Source organism: Adiantum capillus-veneris, chromosome 3 (assembly GCF_014529385.1).
Source record: "Adiantum capillus-veneris isolate H3 chromosome 3, ASM1452938v2, whole genome shotgun sequence".
Lineage (NCBI taxonomy): Eukaryota > Viridiplantae > Streptophyta > Polypodiopsida > Polypodiales > Pteridaceae > Adiantum > Adiantum capillus-veneris.
Window position 1 is genome coordinate 137,128,752 of NC_140933.1, and position 15,780 is coordinate 137,144,531.

General features: G+C 45.0%; 1 protein-coding gene across 1 annotated transcript in view; it reads right to left on the reverse strand.

Moving 5' to 3' along the window:
• Positions 1-1,007: 1,007 nt before the first annotated feature.
• LOC147461790 (2-oxoglutarate (2OG) and Fe(II)-dependent oxygenase superfamily protein) overlaps positions 1,008-15,780 on the reverse strand; it is a 37,645-nt gene continuing 22,872 nt past the window's right edge. Inside the window, exon 4 of the mRNA XM_086509243.1 lies at positions 1,008-1,602. Within this exon, the coding sequence (XP_086365369.1) occupies positions 1,480-1,602 (123 nt within the window). The 3' untranslated portion in view covers positions 1,008-1,479. The remainder of the gene's footprint in view (positions 1,603-15,780) is intronic.

The following is a 15,780-nucleotide window of genomic DNA, read 5'->3' on the forward strand; positions in this document are numbered from 1 at the left end:
CATAATAAGTCTCCTTGCCATGCCATGTGGCTTGCCAAGCCCTCCCAAAGACCCTTGTCCTCAAAATTATAAAAAAAGAGGTGTGAAAACAAAAAACTAAAACAAGCATAGTTCTATAGTGGATACACAGATACATAACGAGTTGTCGAGTCGAGCATATACCAAAACCAAGAGGCTGTTTTATATGTTCAATTCGATTAACACAATTGCTTTATGTATATCCCCAAACTAACCCAGGAGGTTTTGTTAACTACTAGGGAGGAAAACTTATGTTTCTATATCAAATAGTTTCTTCCTATGTAGCTTCATAATCTCAGTTCAATAGAAGCTTAAATATTACTATAAGTCCTTGAGCTAGCTAAACACAAGGAGATTGCATCTTTTTGTGATTGTGTATCTGGGAAGAATAGTGACACTCCTCCCACACTCTCGTCTCACGATCCTCAGTGTGACATGTCTTGTGACTTGTGCTCACATGTAGTCACTAGTGTAGAACATCCACAAAAGTGACTAAAACTCAACACTTGTATTGTAGTCAAACTAATGTACTCTCTCAATAAAAAATGCACGAGAGACAAAACACATCAATTATTGTAAGCTATTTATCTTTGTATGTAAGGCTCTCTCTCTCTCTCTCTCTCTGTCTCTCTCTCTCTCTCTCTCTAGACAAGCGATGCGCACACTCACACACACACTAGAGTGGTTGCTTAGTACAAATAGTGTCCCACATGCTCACTCTCTACATTATCAATACTCCATTGAGGATTGGCAAGTTATCTAAGGGTGGCTTGTGTACATGTTATCTATAAAATTAGCAGAGTGGATCTTTTTTCACTCTACTACGTACTCTTTAATTTAAAAACATGTGGGTTTCCACACATGCACGCAAACACATGAAAACTGTCCTCACAAGATATGGTGGAGAGGGAATAGAGCATGACAAATATACATGGCATTCAAAGCAAAGCTGAGCTGAATGCAAAGCCCAGAAAAAAAATTCCTGTGTGTAGGTAAGTCTAATTCCATTCACCCTTGTCATTTGAAGCAAAAAACAATGTAAGAGAAAAGTAGTAAGAGCTGTTTCTTGATTGCAGCCACCTTAGTACAAAAACCCTCAAGGTTCTGAGCCCGGAGTCATCATACAATTGTACATATTTATGCAGGTCATGTGCAACAGACACCAATTGAGATAGTAATCGACAGAAACTCCTTAGCTGATTGATGTGGATTGCATGCAGCCATCGAAAAAAAAATCAAATCTGATGATACATCTAAAGTAATTTCACTGGTCAAGTGCCCCTCTTCAAAAACTGATTTTATCAGAAGCATCTTGAATCTGTCACCTGGATAACATCTTTGGTGTCGTAAGGAGGTTCTAATTTTTATCTGAATAACATCTGTGGTAGAGGGCTTTGATAGCCTCAGCCTGTATTATTTTATGTGCCTTGAAGCTGACCACCCTTTACCCCTCATGTTTTATCAGCCAAATATAACATCCGAACGGAGTACATATTTGATGCCCTTGGACACTACCCGCGCCTCATGCAACATGCAGTTCTCCCCATGTACATGAAAAAGCGCCATGCCTGCAACTGGTGCAACCTGTTCAAAGAGATGGACACTGGAATCAATAAAGAAAGACCTTCACATTGATTGCTAACACACAACCCTGCTTACGTCAATCATCAATCATCAATCTCGTCTATCCACTTAACACCATGCAGTCATTCCTCTCCTTGTGAGCACTCAATCTTGCGCACACACACAGATCAACAAACAAAATGCCCTAATCACCAAGGAGAAAACGACCCAGCTCTCTGGTTCCCTCCCACTAACAGCAAGGGGGACGGCAACTGCTGGTCATTATCAGAGGCTTCTGAAATCAGCTAGCCTGATCATTCTATAACTTGTGAGCCTGGCAGCAGCAGTAATCTTATTAAGCATTGTCACGTGCGCACTTCACTTGCACTACGTGGACATGCTTCTACTACAGTCTAGCATGAGTCATTAGCTTAGGACTGAGCCTGGCACTTTTGAGAGCTTGTAGCAGGACATGCTTGCCCAGGCCGGTCATAGTTGCATACCCTCTCTTGCACAGTCGCGTCATTTCAGCATATAGGTGTTTGTATCGTGTGAACCACCTCTTAGCCTGGTATTGTAATAAGTCATTTTCAGCATTTTATTAGCATGGTCGTGGGGGCTGCCCTTGTCCCTGCTCGACCCAGCCTAATCCACCTATATACGGAGCCCTATGGGCGCTTAGAGAAGGCAGAAGACCGCACCAAGCCATGCCGCAGTAACCAGCAGCAGCTCAGCGTTTTCTCAGCATGACCAGCCCCTCAAGACCAGCATTTTTCAGCCCTTCATGATCAGCGTTTTTCAGCCAGAACAGCCAACATTTTCAGCTTGGAGCGCTTGCACATTTCAGCCTAGCCTCGTCATTCGTTGCAGTTCCTAACCATCAACATCGCTAGCAAAATCCAGCATTCAGCCTTAGTGTTGGCGTCGTCGGCGTCATCATCATCGACATAGTACCCCAGCACCTAGTACCCCTTGTGCCTTGGCTCGGCATAAGGATCCACAGAACCTCGTCATCATCGTCGTCATTGTCGTGGACATAGACCCATCAAGAACCCCGTCGTCGTCGTCGTCGTCATAGACCCATCAAGAACCTCGTCGTTGACACCATCGTCGTCGGCATAGACCACCATCAGTACCTCGTCGTCAAGAGGACGAGTTACAGAGGTCCAGATTCAAAGAGAGCTCAAAGGCCCTTGTTGGACAATCGTCCAAGAAAGGAAAGTACAAGCAAAAGGCACATGAGGATGATACTCCTCGTACTCATGAGGGATACAAGGACACAAATATATCATAATGTGGAAAATAGGGACATATTCAGAAGAAGTCAAATTCGGATTCGAAGTCCATTAAGGTGGCTGCTGTTGCACTCATTCCGGCTTTTACACACTTGATTTACCTACCTTCATCTTCCTCGGGAACTCACAAAGACTTGCAGATGGATAGCACTCTTGTCATATTTCTTTCTCAGAACCAAGCTCAGGTGGTGGCTCCTACTTCCTAGAGCCTGAGAGGTACATATACAAAGTGGGTGTGTATCTCAGATAGCAGATACAAAATGGTGGATATGTATATCAGAATCCAAAGATGGCTCGCATCAGTTGCTACATAATCATGTCGATGTCCTTCATGGTGAGAGTCTGCACAAAGCGTCTCCCATGTCTTGCCAACATAGATCTGATCCCCAGCTAAACCCTCCTCCATTGATGGGAGCGTCAACAGAAATTCAAATGGTGACAAGATCTAGACTTCACGCTTCCATCTAGACTTCACACTTCCACATATCTTTACTTCTTTCCTTGCGTTAATGTGTACTGCTTAGCACGAGAGATGGTTCCTTATATTCCTTGTAGAGAGAGAATGAGAGAGAGATAGAGATGTGTACAGAGAGAGAGAGAGAAGAAGAAGTAGAGAATTTTTAACGTCGTGGAAACTAACCCAAAAAACCTCAAAGATCTTCCCCACACACACACACACACACACAGAATGACACCCGATGGGGTCCCAACCAACACTCTCAAGGGTATTAGCTTGCGTAAATGGAACGTACACACATGCAATACCTCAATGCATACTCTACTAACTCCAATGGGAATGTCGCCACGGTAACTCTTCAAGATGTAGCACCTTCAAGCTGATTCGATGCACCTTTGGATCCGTCTCGATGGAGGGTTGCTGTTGGCCACCAAGGGGTAGATCTGGGGCTGATTTGTTCTCCCAATGTGAGAGGAATGAAGAGGTAAAGGCAAGCTGCAAAAAGGAAGCCAATTTGTCGCATAAAGCAGGGCTGAAAACGCAGATGATGATGGAGCCAATGATGGACACCAATGGGAGCACTCGATGCGGCGAGCGAAAGGCCGAGAAGAGACTCAATGGGTTGCCGAAGGTCCAGGCTTCAGCAGGGGAGATAGCATCCGCATATCCAAACAATCTCCGGTGAGAAAGATGCACCAAAAGCTGAAACTGCTGGGCTGACTTGCTGCTGTAGAAAACGCTTGGGCTGATCTGTGATATGGAGCCAAAAACGCCAGGGCATGCAGATGTAAAACGCTGGGCTGATCTCTGATAGCGCTCCAACTTATGAGCAAAACGCTAGGCTGAGGGCTCATTTATACAGACTTTGTAGATCAAGTCAGGAAATTTGTGCGAGGTCGAGAAAATGTGCAAATGTGCGCACATGGGAGTTTTCTCGCGATAACTCACTATTCTGTGACCCGTTTGACAAACGAATTCGACCGCCACGTTCCTCTAACCTAGACCTACATGCATGCCATGTCAGATGTGTCAAAGTCGACGATGCGGAAGCGTAGAGACCAAGGGGAGTGAGCACGAGAGCGAGAGAGAGAGAGAGAGAGAGAGAGAGAGAGAGAGAGAGAGAGAGAGAGAGAGAGAGAGAGAGACTCCTGAACCAATCAACCTTGGCAATGAATAACTAAATGTGTATACAATGGAGGCAAGGGGTTGCTTATATAGTAAGCCTAGTAAATTGCCCTACCCAAGACTTTGACAAATAAGTAAAATAAATACCTAAAAGCCAAACTAAATAATGGGATCACATTGGGCAGTTCACTTGAGATGCCTACACTTTAACACCCTCTTTGCGGCTCATAGTATACATCAATCGTGAGACCAAGTCGATGAAGAAGCTTCCATGGACACCCCAGCACCGGCCGGGATACTGGATACACCTCGATGTTACTCTCCTCGACTTTGTACCTAAAAGTAATGCCATCTTGAGCATCGGTTGCCTTTGTAGAAACTTTGAGCTGTAGACCACACTACGTCCAATAATCCCCATTCGTGAACTATGAACACATCACGTCCAAAATATAAAACTCCAAGATAATGAACTCTTGGAACACATTACATATTCTTGGAGCAATACCCCCCAGGGTTACCAATGCAATACTAGTCAACTTTCATTAATCTTTCAATCAATGTTACTAGGCGTTTTCAAGTGGGAGGTTTGCTCATGTGATTGGTGCACTCATCCATAGTGTTTTAGATGTCTGATTGGTTCCTTGCCAAATGCATGTGCATTGAACTCCGACCTACGGGTCCAAACACTAATAACTTGAACTCCAACACAAGGGTTCAAATTAATTATAGGGAGCATGTGGTTGCCCCTCTCTGCCACTCACAAGCCTCTCTCTGGCTAAAGCTAGTGGTGACACCTGTCATTTGACTAGAAATCTGACGTCGAGGCCACAGTGGCCACCGCCACGTGTGCCATGTCGATTTCCTCTACCAAATCTTTATTACCGTAATCTCTGTCCAGCTTGCCTTTGAGATTGTCTTCGAGTGAATTCCTGCTTTCGCCTTTGGCTTCCGACTCCCGAGCCAAACAAAGCATTGGATCACAATCATAACAATTGTGGTCGTACCTCCCGGGTACCGAGGCAGCTAACTGAGTACTGGTTCTGCCATCCTTGACCTTTGCCGTTGTTCTCTAGCAAACCCTCCATTTGCTTTTGACTTCATAAACTCGAGCCAAACAAATTGTCGGGTTCCTTGAGAACTGTGTCGATGTACAAGCCGCTAAATGGATAGTTGACGATCCGTTATCCATAGCTTTTGGTTGCTTTTGGTCGTTGTTGCACAAACCAAGCCGATTAACTCCACACTGTCCTTCTCTTAAGCTCCAATTTCTCTCCACCTCCCAAGCCGCTCGAAAACCGGGGCTCTGAAACCCTCTCTTGAGCTCCAAGTCACCAAATGGTGGGGCGTTTTAAAACGCTGCAAGGGAGAACTGAAGTTTGTCACCAAGGAGGTCGTTGTTCCAAGATAGCCCACTAGCCTAGCGTTTCAAAAAGCTGGCCACCGAGCCTTGAGAACTTGCGGGCAGGGGAAGGAGCAGGTCACAACGTTGACAAGGCGCTAGGTGACGGCGGCCTCTGGCGTCTCAAAACGCTGTTGGAGAAGGTGATAACCCAGGCGCCACCACTTGTCAAAACGTAGCGGTGTTTCAAGACGATGCTAAACGCTGCCTCCTGAGAACTAACACTTGCCTGCCCAATAGCCTCTCAAAACGCTGTTGGAGCGAGCTGCTGCTGCAGGCGTTTTAGAACGTTGCATTTTCTGAAGCTGCCGACCATGTCAACCACCGCTCCTTCACCGCAAGCTTGGTGCTCCTCCCACGGTCAATGAGCACGAGGCTTTGATACCATGTCGAAGTCGACGATGCCGAAGCGTAGAGACCAAGGGGGGGGGGGGAGAGAGAGAGAGAGAAAGAGAGAGAGTCTCCTGAACCAATCAACCTTGGCAATGAATAACTGAATGTGTATATAATGGAGGCAAGGGGTTGCTTATATAGCAAGCCTAGTAAATTGCCCTACCCAAGACTTTGACAACTAAGTAAAATAAATACCTACAAGCCAAACTAAATAATGGGATCACATTGGGCAGTTCACTTGAGATGCCTAAACTTTAACAAGATGCCCACCAAAGTGTAATAACATCTATCAAAATGCTTGTACAATCCATGTATGTAAGAGGGTTTCACAACTGGAAAACTTAATCTAATGGACTCATCCGGACATGCAGCTGTGTCCTGCCAACAGGCTCACAAAATTGCCCATACTAATCTTCCTAGGATTCCAAGCACTCTTTCAAGAGATATCTACATAACTGGCTCAAGAAGTCACTAAAGCATGTCCATGTGGCACACAAAGCCATGTGCATGTGACATCCCCTCCTGTTTAAGGAGATGTACAGGTACCAAACTCCATGCAGGCCAAAGGATGGTCTTGAATGAACGGCCTTCTAGATGATGCTCTCCATGGCTACTTTTGAGAGAGGCTCCCACAAGTGATGTAGAAATGTCTTTTAGACAGTTCTACATCACCCGTGGGGTATGTACATAACTGGCTCGAGGAGTCACTAAAGCATGTCCACGTGGCACATAAAGCCATGTGCATGTGACATCCCCTCCTGCTTAAGGAGAGGTACACGTACCGAACTCCATGCAGGCCAAAGGATGGTCTTGAATGAATGGCCTTCTAGATGATGCTCTCCATGGCTACTTTTGAGAGAGGCCCCCGCGGGTGATGTAGAAATGTCCAAGAGACACGGATGGTGATGATACATCTATCCCAAACATTAGACTACCTCCTCGATCAACAATTCACTTGTTGGTTACCGGCCCGCCTTGCTGCCCCAACTTGGATGGTGTGAACCAAACTGCAAACCGGATGGATGTTCGTAGAGCGAATGGCTGGCTATACAAACGCTCATTGAAACCCGCCCGTAGAGCGGTAGACTTTGGCTTTCACCCGATTCTTTACTTCAAAAACTTTACGACACAGAGGAACTTCACGAGTAAGCCTGTGATTGGAATTCAACACTTCAAGACATTTCACAGCTTGGTAGCTAGAGCGCTCCCAAGCAGATAGCGACGCCCTCTTGGCCCCAAAGACTGGCGCCCCTTTCGGTATTTCTTTATTCTTATTACACTTGAGAAAACCTGTAAACTTCTACAAGCTATCCCACTTTTATCAGGCTGAAATTGTCACAAAGTGATGACGTGGCTACGGACAGCAGAAACCCTAAAATTCCTGCAAACCCTAATTTTTGCCAAAAACACTAATTTCCGGAAATCGCGGAGCTGTAAAAAAAAATATTTTTATTTTTTTTTTTTTTTTTTTTGGAAATTTTGAGCGACGCAAATCTCAGCTTTTTGCTATGATTTGGGAGAAAGAGAGAGAAAAAGAGAACTTGCTTTTTACTGACTCTCATTGAGAGAGAGAGAGAGAATCTGCTTTTGCTTTCAAGCTTTTGGGGCTCTGCTTTTGAGCATCCCTTGTAATCTTTAAATTAGTGGTGAGGGCCTCACTTCTCAGAGCATCTGGACGCAGAGTCTGAGAGTGAATCGCCACCCACTTACTTGTACTTTGAATTGATTAATACAAAAAGAAATACCGAAAGGGGGGCTAGTCTTTGGGGCCAATATCTCTAGGCACGGAACTCCACCGGGCCAATACAAATCTATTGTGATCTGTGAATTGTTTTGAAGTGGTTATTTAGTGCTGTCGCGATTGATTCTTGACTTGGAGTGTCCAAGGACGAAGTCTGTTACAGTGGTATCAGAGCACGGCTGATTTCTCTTCTACGGGAAATCCGATCCCCAAATTTTTTTCAGCGCCACCTATGGCTTCACGCAAGGATCAGTCGACTCCCTCTGCATCTGGAGATGCAAGCAAGGTGTTAGGGAATAAAGGCCTAAGTGCCTTGTACTTATTAACTTATAAGTTAAAAGACTTATAAGTGAGGGGACCCAAGTGTGAATGGCCCCCTAGTCACTTACTCATATACTCAAAGGTGAAGCCCAAAATAAAAAATCGTGACTTCTCCCAGATTTTGACGAGCGTTCTCTCTCTCTCTCACGTTTCTCTCTGCGAGAGCTTCTTCTGCGCCACTCTCCTCTTCTCCTTCACTCTCATTGCATAGAGTAGCAAGTGGGCTCTCTCTCCTGCTCCCCCACACGTGGTATCAGAGCTTTAGGGTTTCCAAGAGAGCCATTTTCGCAACACAGATCAGAATTCTGTTCTTGCTCGCTGCGGGAAGGATATTCAACCGTTTTCGATCAACTCTGTCGCGAAGGGATCCTCTCACCGTGTAGAATCGACCTCCGGTGACAGTTTCCCCAAAATTAGGGCTTCAAAAACTGGCGAACAGCAGCCTATTTCTGCTGAAACTGACCAATTTCGGGGTCAATTTGATGCAATTTCATTAGGGCAAGTCTCACAGGTCAATCTTACAGGTGTTTCCACCAACGAGGTTCTGAAAATTCAGCAAAACAGGTGTTTACAGGTCTGATTTTTGCCCTAAAACAGGGAATTTCAGCAAGCAAATGATGTATACACCTTGTGGAAACCTTTGGTAAGGGTTTGGCAGTGAATGTACGCCGTTTTGGGGTGATTTCGCGTGAAATTCACTCGCTGTTTTTCTGTAACAGCAAGCTGTTTTTTGCCCGATTGCGCACATTTGGGCGTGTTTAGGTCGGCAAAACAGGGTTTCAGTGTTTGCAATCACTCAGAATGGCTTCTAGCAGTGAAAGTGGCAATTTGTTGCACATTCGCAAGCTTGAAGGGGCTCATAACTTTGCTATATGGAAGAAGCAATGTTATAATGTGTTGTTGCAGAAGAAACAGGCGAAACCTATTAAGTTACAGGGCGTGAAACCGGTTGATATGGAGGTTGAAGAATGGGAAGAAGTGGACGAGTTGGCTCGCTCCACGATCATGCTTTCGGTGTCTGACAATTTACTCTTCAATGTAGAGAATGAGCAGACAGCATGGGGCATGTGGAAGCGTTTAGACGAGTTGTATGCTCAGCAGAGTGCTGCCAGTAAAGTGTATTGGCTTAAGAAGCTTATGGATCTCCGCATGAAGGAGGGCACGCACATGTCAGTGCACCTCAATGAATTCAATTCTATTTTCAGCCAACTGACAGAGCTGAAATTCACGATTGATGAGGAGTTCAAAGCTACTTTTCTGCTATGCACATTGCCCGAGAGTTGGGATGTATTCCGGACAGCTCTTAGTAACTCAAGTGCGTCACTTAAGTATGCAGATGTAGAGAGTTCTCTCTTGATGGAAGAGATGAACAGGAAGAACACCACAGGTGGGTCTTCTAATGCATTGCACTTGAGAGGCAGGTCTCAACAGAGGGAGAAATCTGACAGTAAGGACAGGGCACGCAGCAAATCTCGCAGGAAAGATGTTGTGTGTCATCATTGTGGAAAGAAAGGGCATTATAAACGGGAATGTTATGAGTGGAAGAAAGAGAAGAACAAGGGTGCTGAAACTGATGCAAAAGACAAGGGAAATGCCAAGAAGAACACTGTGTTGATTGAGGAAATCAATGTTGCTAGTAGTTGTGACAGTGACAGCAGCACTGATGTACTCAATGCCTCTTCTGTGGATGCACATACCCTTGCTATGGGTTCTGATGTGGACATGCATACTTGGATTCTTGATTCAGGTGCCTCCTTTCATGTAACACCTCATAGGGATTGGTTTACACAGTACTCAAGTGAGGTGCAGGGCACTGTTTATTTGGGAGATAACTATGCATGTGACATTGCAAGTATTGGCAGTGTCCAGTTTTCCTTTGCTGATGGTATGACTTTTGTTTTGCACAAAGTGCGCCATGTGCCACAACTCAAGAAGAGTTTGATTAGTACAGGGCAGCTAGATGATGCAGGCTATCACACCACTTTTGGTGATAGCAAGTGGAAAATTTGTAAAGGGGCCCGGATTGTAGCCGAGGGTTGTAAATCGGACACTTTGTATCCTTTGCATGTATCTAGTGTGCGTGACCATGTTGTCGCCGTAACCGAGCAGCCAAGTGTTTCTTTGTGGCATGGCCGGTTGGGACACATGAGTAAAAGAGGAATGGAAACTCTGTCTCGTTGTGGTTATTTGCCGTGTTTGAGGTATGCTGATTTTTCTCATTGTGAGCACTGTATTTATGGTAAGCACAGTCAAACACTGCACAAAAGGTCTCTTTCTTTGAAGTCTGACAGGTTAGACTTAGTGCATTCCGATGTATGTGAAATGCCACAGTTGTCCTTGGGGGGAAAGAAATATTTTGTCTCGTTTATCGATGATGCTACACGTAAGGTGTGGGTGTATCCAATACGTGCTAAAAGCGATGTTTTGGATACTTTCAAGAAGTTTCTTGCGTTTGTTGAGAATCAAACTGACAAGAAGCTTAGGTCTTTGCGCTCAGACAATGGGGGGGAGTATGTATCAAAAGCATTTATTGACCTTTGTGCTACTAAAGGTATTAAAAGAGAGCTCACGGCTCCTTTTAATCCCTCTCAGAATGGAGTTGCAGAGAGGTTGAACCGGACTATCCAAGAGAAAGTTCGGAGTATGCTGTCACATGCTGCATTACCTCATGGTTTTTGGGCAGAAGCTGTGCAAACAGCTATTCACTTGATTAATCGCTCACCTAGCAAGGCTTTGGGTGGAAAGGTGCCTGAGGAGGTGTGGTCTGGCAAGCCACCCTCATATGCACATTTAAGAGTGTTTGGTTGTGAGGCCTATGTTCACATCCGGAGTGAACTGCGCACCAAACTAGAACCAAAGTCTCATAAATGCATTTTCCTAGGATATGGTGAGGATGGTGAAATGGGGTATAGATTATGGGATCCCGCATTACGGAAAATCATACGCAGCAATGATGTCATCTTCAATGAGAATTGCATGCACAAACAGCCCACAAAGGTCGAGGAAGTGCGCCGGGTTGTTTTTCGTGAAGATGTTACATATGGACAGCCAAGAAGGCCCAATGTTCAGCAGCCTTTACATGCTGAAAATCAGCCATTAGCTGCTGAAAATCAGCCCCAACAAGTTGCCATTGATGCACCACAGGTAGGGGAACAGGTTGATGCTCCTAGACCGCCCGTTGTTGCGATGCAACCGGCTGAACAGCCTGCTGTTTTTGATGGTTTACAGGCTGAAAATCCACCTGTTATGGATCATTGGGTGCGTAGGTCTACTCGGGTGACAAGGCCCCCCGATAGATATGAACCGTCTTTGGACTATGTCATGCTTACTGATTGTGGTGAGCCGTCTTGCTATAAAGAGGCTATGCAACGGGAAGACAGTAAGAAATGGTTCAAAGCAATGGTTTCGGAAATGCAGTCTTTGGAGAAAAACCATACATGGGACTTGGTTGATTTGCCTAAAGGGCATAAGGCTCTGCCATGTAAATGGGTTTACAAAACCAAGGTCACATCTGATGCTTCTTCTAAGTACAAGGCACGTTTGGTTGCCAAAGGGTACAAGTAAAGCATGGTGTTGATTTTGATGAGATTTTTTCTCCTGTTGTAAAGCTTGCCACATTACGTCTTGTTTTAGGCCTGGTTGCTTCTGAAGATATGGTGTTAAAGCAAATGGATGTCAAAACAGCGTTTTTGCATGGCGATTTACTTGAGATAATCTATATGATGCAGCCAGAAGGTTTTGTGTCAAAGGGGCAAGAGAAGAAAGTATGTAGACTCTTGAAGAGCTTGTATGGTTTGAAACAGTCTCCCCGTGCATGGTATCACAAGTTTGATACATTCATGAGGTCTCAAGGATACAAACGAAGTAATTCTGATCACTGTTTGTATATCAAAACGGCAAGTGATGGATCTCTTCTATTGCTGATTTTGTATGTTGATGACATGCTTATTGCGGGTAAACATGTCACGGAGTTGGATGCATTACAGCAAAGCTTAAAGAATCGCTTTGACATGAAGGATCTTGGTGATGCTAATCATATTTTGGACATGCGTATCTCTCGAGATAGACCCAACAAGCGTCTGTATCTATCTCAACGAGATTATGTTAACAAGGTGCTACATCGTTTTCATATGGATGGGGGAAAGGCACTTGGTACTCCGCTGCCTCCATATGTAAAACTGACTGCACATGACTGCCCAAACACAGATGATATGCGGGCTGAAATGGCCAAGATTCCTTATGCATCAGCCGTTGGCAGTTTGATGTATGCTATGGTTGCTACACGTCCGGACATTGCATTTGCGGTGGGAGTGGTAAGCAGGTACATGAGCAATCCTGGCAAAAAGCATTGGGAAGCAGTGAAGTGTATCTTGAGATACTTGAAAGGCACTAAAGACTTGTGCATTTGTTTTGGGAAGAGTGAGACATCTATGCATGGCTTTACAGATGCAGATTTTGCTGGACATCTAGATTGCAGGAAGTCTACCTCTGGATATGTGTTTACATTCACAGGAGGTGCAGTTTCTTGGATTTCTAGACTGCAAAAATGTGTTGCTTTGTCTACCACTGAGGCTGAGTATGTGGCTGCCACTGAGGCATGCAAAGAAGCTTTGTGGCTCATGCGTTTGGTAGAAGAGCTTGGCATTAAGTCACCGATTCCTGTGCTACACTGTGATAGTCAGAGTGCTATTATGCTTGCAAGGAATCCTGTTTTTCATGCCAAGACAAAGCACATAGAGGTGAAGTATCATTTTATCAGGAGTGTGCTTGATGACAAGAGCATTACACTTGTCAAGGTGCACACAGATGACAATCCTGCAGATCTTTTGACCAAGAGTCTTCCAGCAGAGCGGTTTGCATATTGCCGTCAGATGATGGGTGTTGGATGAGTAAGTGCATGATCAGCTGATGTATTATAGTTAGTTGATTCTTTGATCTCCCAAGGTACATTGCCTTTAGGTGGGAGGTTGTTAGGGAATAAAGGCCTAAGTGCCTTGTACTTATTAACTTATAAGTTAAAAGACTTATAAGTGAGGGGGCCCAAGTGTGAATGGCCCCCTAGTCACTTACTCATATACTCAAAGGTGAAGCCCAAAATAAAAAATCGTGACTTCTCCCAGATTTTGACGAGCGTTCTCTCTCTCTCTCACGTTTCTCTCTGCGAGAGCTTCTTCTGCGCCACTCTCCTCTTCTCCTTCACTCTCATTGCATAGAGTAGCAAGTGGGCTCTCTCTCCTGCTCCCCCACACAAGGATCACAACGAAGATTCCGGCAGAGAGTATGGCCCACCTCGGCCTACTCAGGCGGAGCGGAGAGACATGGAGCGTCGCCAGTTGATCGGCGATGCAACGAAGATGATGCTCAATTTTGCGAAGGACCCAAAATTTGCAAAATATATGAGCGAGACTTCTTTTCAAGAAGTGCATGAGCAGTGACAAAAAACCACTACACCCACTCTCAAAAAACCTTCTGCTCACAAGAAATAGTCAAAAAAGGAATTAGAAGAGGTGGTTGATGCACGGATTGCTCAGCTTTTTGACGCGCAAAAGAAAGCCAAAAAGCACGGCAAAAAGCACAAGAAAAGCTCTGACTTCCCGGGATATTTGGGTCGTCAGTCGACTTTTGACAAGGCAAAGAAACGGAAGAAGCGTGTTCGATTTAAAGGAGTACCCAGTTCTTCTTCTTCTTCTTCTTCTTCTTCTTCTTCATCTGACAGTTCTTCTAGCTCTTTAGATTCGAGCGAAGAAGACAGAAAAGGTAAAAAACGAAGAAGGAAACAAAGCTTCGGAAAGGGCAAGAAAAAGGCAAAGAAGGCTACATCCCAAAGACCGACAGTTCTACTGAGGACTCGTCTACAGACAGCTCAGATCCGATGACGGAAACTTTTATGCGAACAAGAAGAATTTTCACAAAGCTAACCAGTATGACTTCCTCGAAGATAAAAGCAAGAAAGTCCGAGAGTTTAAGGAAGGTGGCCACTCGATCAAGTTTGATACTTTTTCAGGATACTCAGATGCTTCGAAGGCTTTGTCTTTTATACAACAGTTTGGCATCGCTTTCGCGGGAGGACGATATTCAGAGCACTCCAAGATTCACAGAGCTGCCTCTTACTTTAAGGGGAATGCTCGTACTTGCTGGTCCACGCTTCTTTTAAACAAGACTGCACCAGTTAAATGGCTGAAATTTAAGAAGCTTTTATTTCTTCTTGGTTGACGCAAGAATATGAACGAGATATACGAGCTACTTGGAACCATCTTCGGATGACCAAGAAAGATACAATCACTGCTTACTGTGAAAGATTCTGGAGCTCTTTTCTAGCCGCCTCTTCATTCAAGAAGATCTCGTTCAGAGAACAGATTGATTGGTTTACCTTGGGTCTACCTACAGAGATCCGAGATCACTGCTTGGAACAGAAGTCAGCTTCTATTCAAGAGTTGATGAGTCATGCGAAGTGGGGCTTTGCCATTCACTCTGGCAGTCTGACCTACCCCACAGATGAGGCTATGACACAACAAGCCGAGCAGACTTCTAGGAATGAAAGTAGAAAGAAAAAGAGCAACCAAGAGAAAAAGGATGCACGACCCAAGCTTACTCCTGAGGAGAGAGCTCGCTTCATCAGAGGGGGGAAGTGCTTTGGATGCGGGGAACATGGACATATCTCCGCGAAGTGCCCTAAAAAGGCACAAAAAGGACAAAATGATAAAGACGACGACAGGCCTGAGAGTTCGAGAGCAGCTGAGAAACGTGGCAGAAAAGGCAGATAGAAAGCAGAACTGGTACCACATGGCGTGGGACCTGCACCGAATCTAATGAATGAAAGTACAAACTTTGCCACTTTTGGGGCAAAGTGAAGGATCAGGAAGCTCTTTTGAAGGAGCCAAGGCCAACTTCTTTTCACTTGGAACTGGCAGCTCGATTTGGAATTACGCCCGACAGACTGACGCCACAGGCGGAGGTAGTTCGACTGGCCCCAGATGGGATGTTTCCATTACACCAAGCATTGGCAAACTTCGTTTGCAATGACAGGGGTGTTCAGGGCACGCAAGTGATGTTCTACTCAGGATCCCTTGGTACCACAAGAACTACGCCATGGTTGACTACCGGGCCGAGAAAGTGACTTTGATAAATGAAGGGCTTAGAGATTGTACTTGATGAACTTCAGTGTCTTACTCATTCTTTTGGGAGAGAACTAAACGATGGATAAAGGTTGAATATGTTTTGACCTGATCAAAAGAACGCCAAGATTTTTCTCCACACTCATGCCGATTGCTTTTCAGAGGGCCAAAAGATCAAACCATTGATCTGATACCTGGAAGCAGGCCACCGAACCGGCCACCTTACCGTATGAGCCGAGTACAGAATGAAAAGATTATGAACCCAGTGAAAGACCTCTTGGAAAAGGGTCTTGTCCACCATAGTACTTCACCGTATTGCTCTCCACTGTTGTTGGATTTGAAGAAAGACGGAT